This window comes from Electrona antarctica, assembly GCF_951216825.1.
Source record: "Electrona antarctica genome assembly, chromosome: 3".
Lineage (NCBI taxonomy): Eukaryota > Metazoa > Chordata > Actinopteri > Myctophiformes > Myctophidae > Electrona > Electrona antarctica.
Window position 1 is genome coordinate 62,870,274 of NC_136808.1, and position 525 is coordinate 62,870,798.

A 525-nucleotide genomic window follows, 5' to 3' on the forward strand; every position below is an offset into this window, starting at 1 on the left:
GTTCTGTTTGTGCAGGTCCTGGGCCTGGTGTTCTCCATGACCATGTTCTGTTCTGTTTGTGCAGGTCCTGGGCCTGGTGTTCTCCATGACCATGTTCTGTCAGTCAGTGAAAGTAGAGACCTTCTACGCCTAGCGGAACCTACAGACCGGAACCTCCAGCTTGGGCCTTCAACCACAGACTAATGTCTGTTCATTGAGGGACCAGATGAAGGTCCTTCAACCACAGACTAATGTCTGTTCATTGAGGGACCAGATGAAGGGCCTTCAACCACAGACTAATGTCTGTTCATTGAGGGACCAGATGAAGGGCCTTCAACCACAGACTAATGTCTGTTCATTGAGGGTCCAGATGAAGGGCCTTCGACCACAGACTAATGTCTGTTCATTGAGGGACCAGATGAAGGGCCTTCGACCACAGACTAATGTCTGTTCATTGAGGGACCAGATGAAGGGCCTTCAACCACAGACTATGTAATGTCTGTTCATTGAGGGACCAGATGAAGGGCCTTCAACCACAGACTAATG

At 49.7% G+C, this 525-nt stretch overlaps 1 protein-coding gene across 1 annotated transcript in view; it reads left to right on the plus strand.

Annotated features, from left to right (window-relative positions):
- The window catches only part of LOC306920928 (tetraspanin-4-like), a gene marked incomplete at both ends in the record, with an annotated part of 105,913 nt that extends 105,780 nt beyond the window's left edge, over positions 1 to 133 (plus strand). The window contains one exon of the mRNA XM_079497918.1: positions 65 to 133. Within this exon, the coding sequence (XP_079354044.1) occupies positions 65 to 133 (69 nt within the window). The remainder of the gene's footprint in view (positions 1 to 64) is intronic.
- Between the last annotated feature and the right edge of the window lie 392 nt (positions 134 to 525).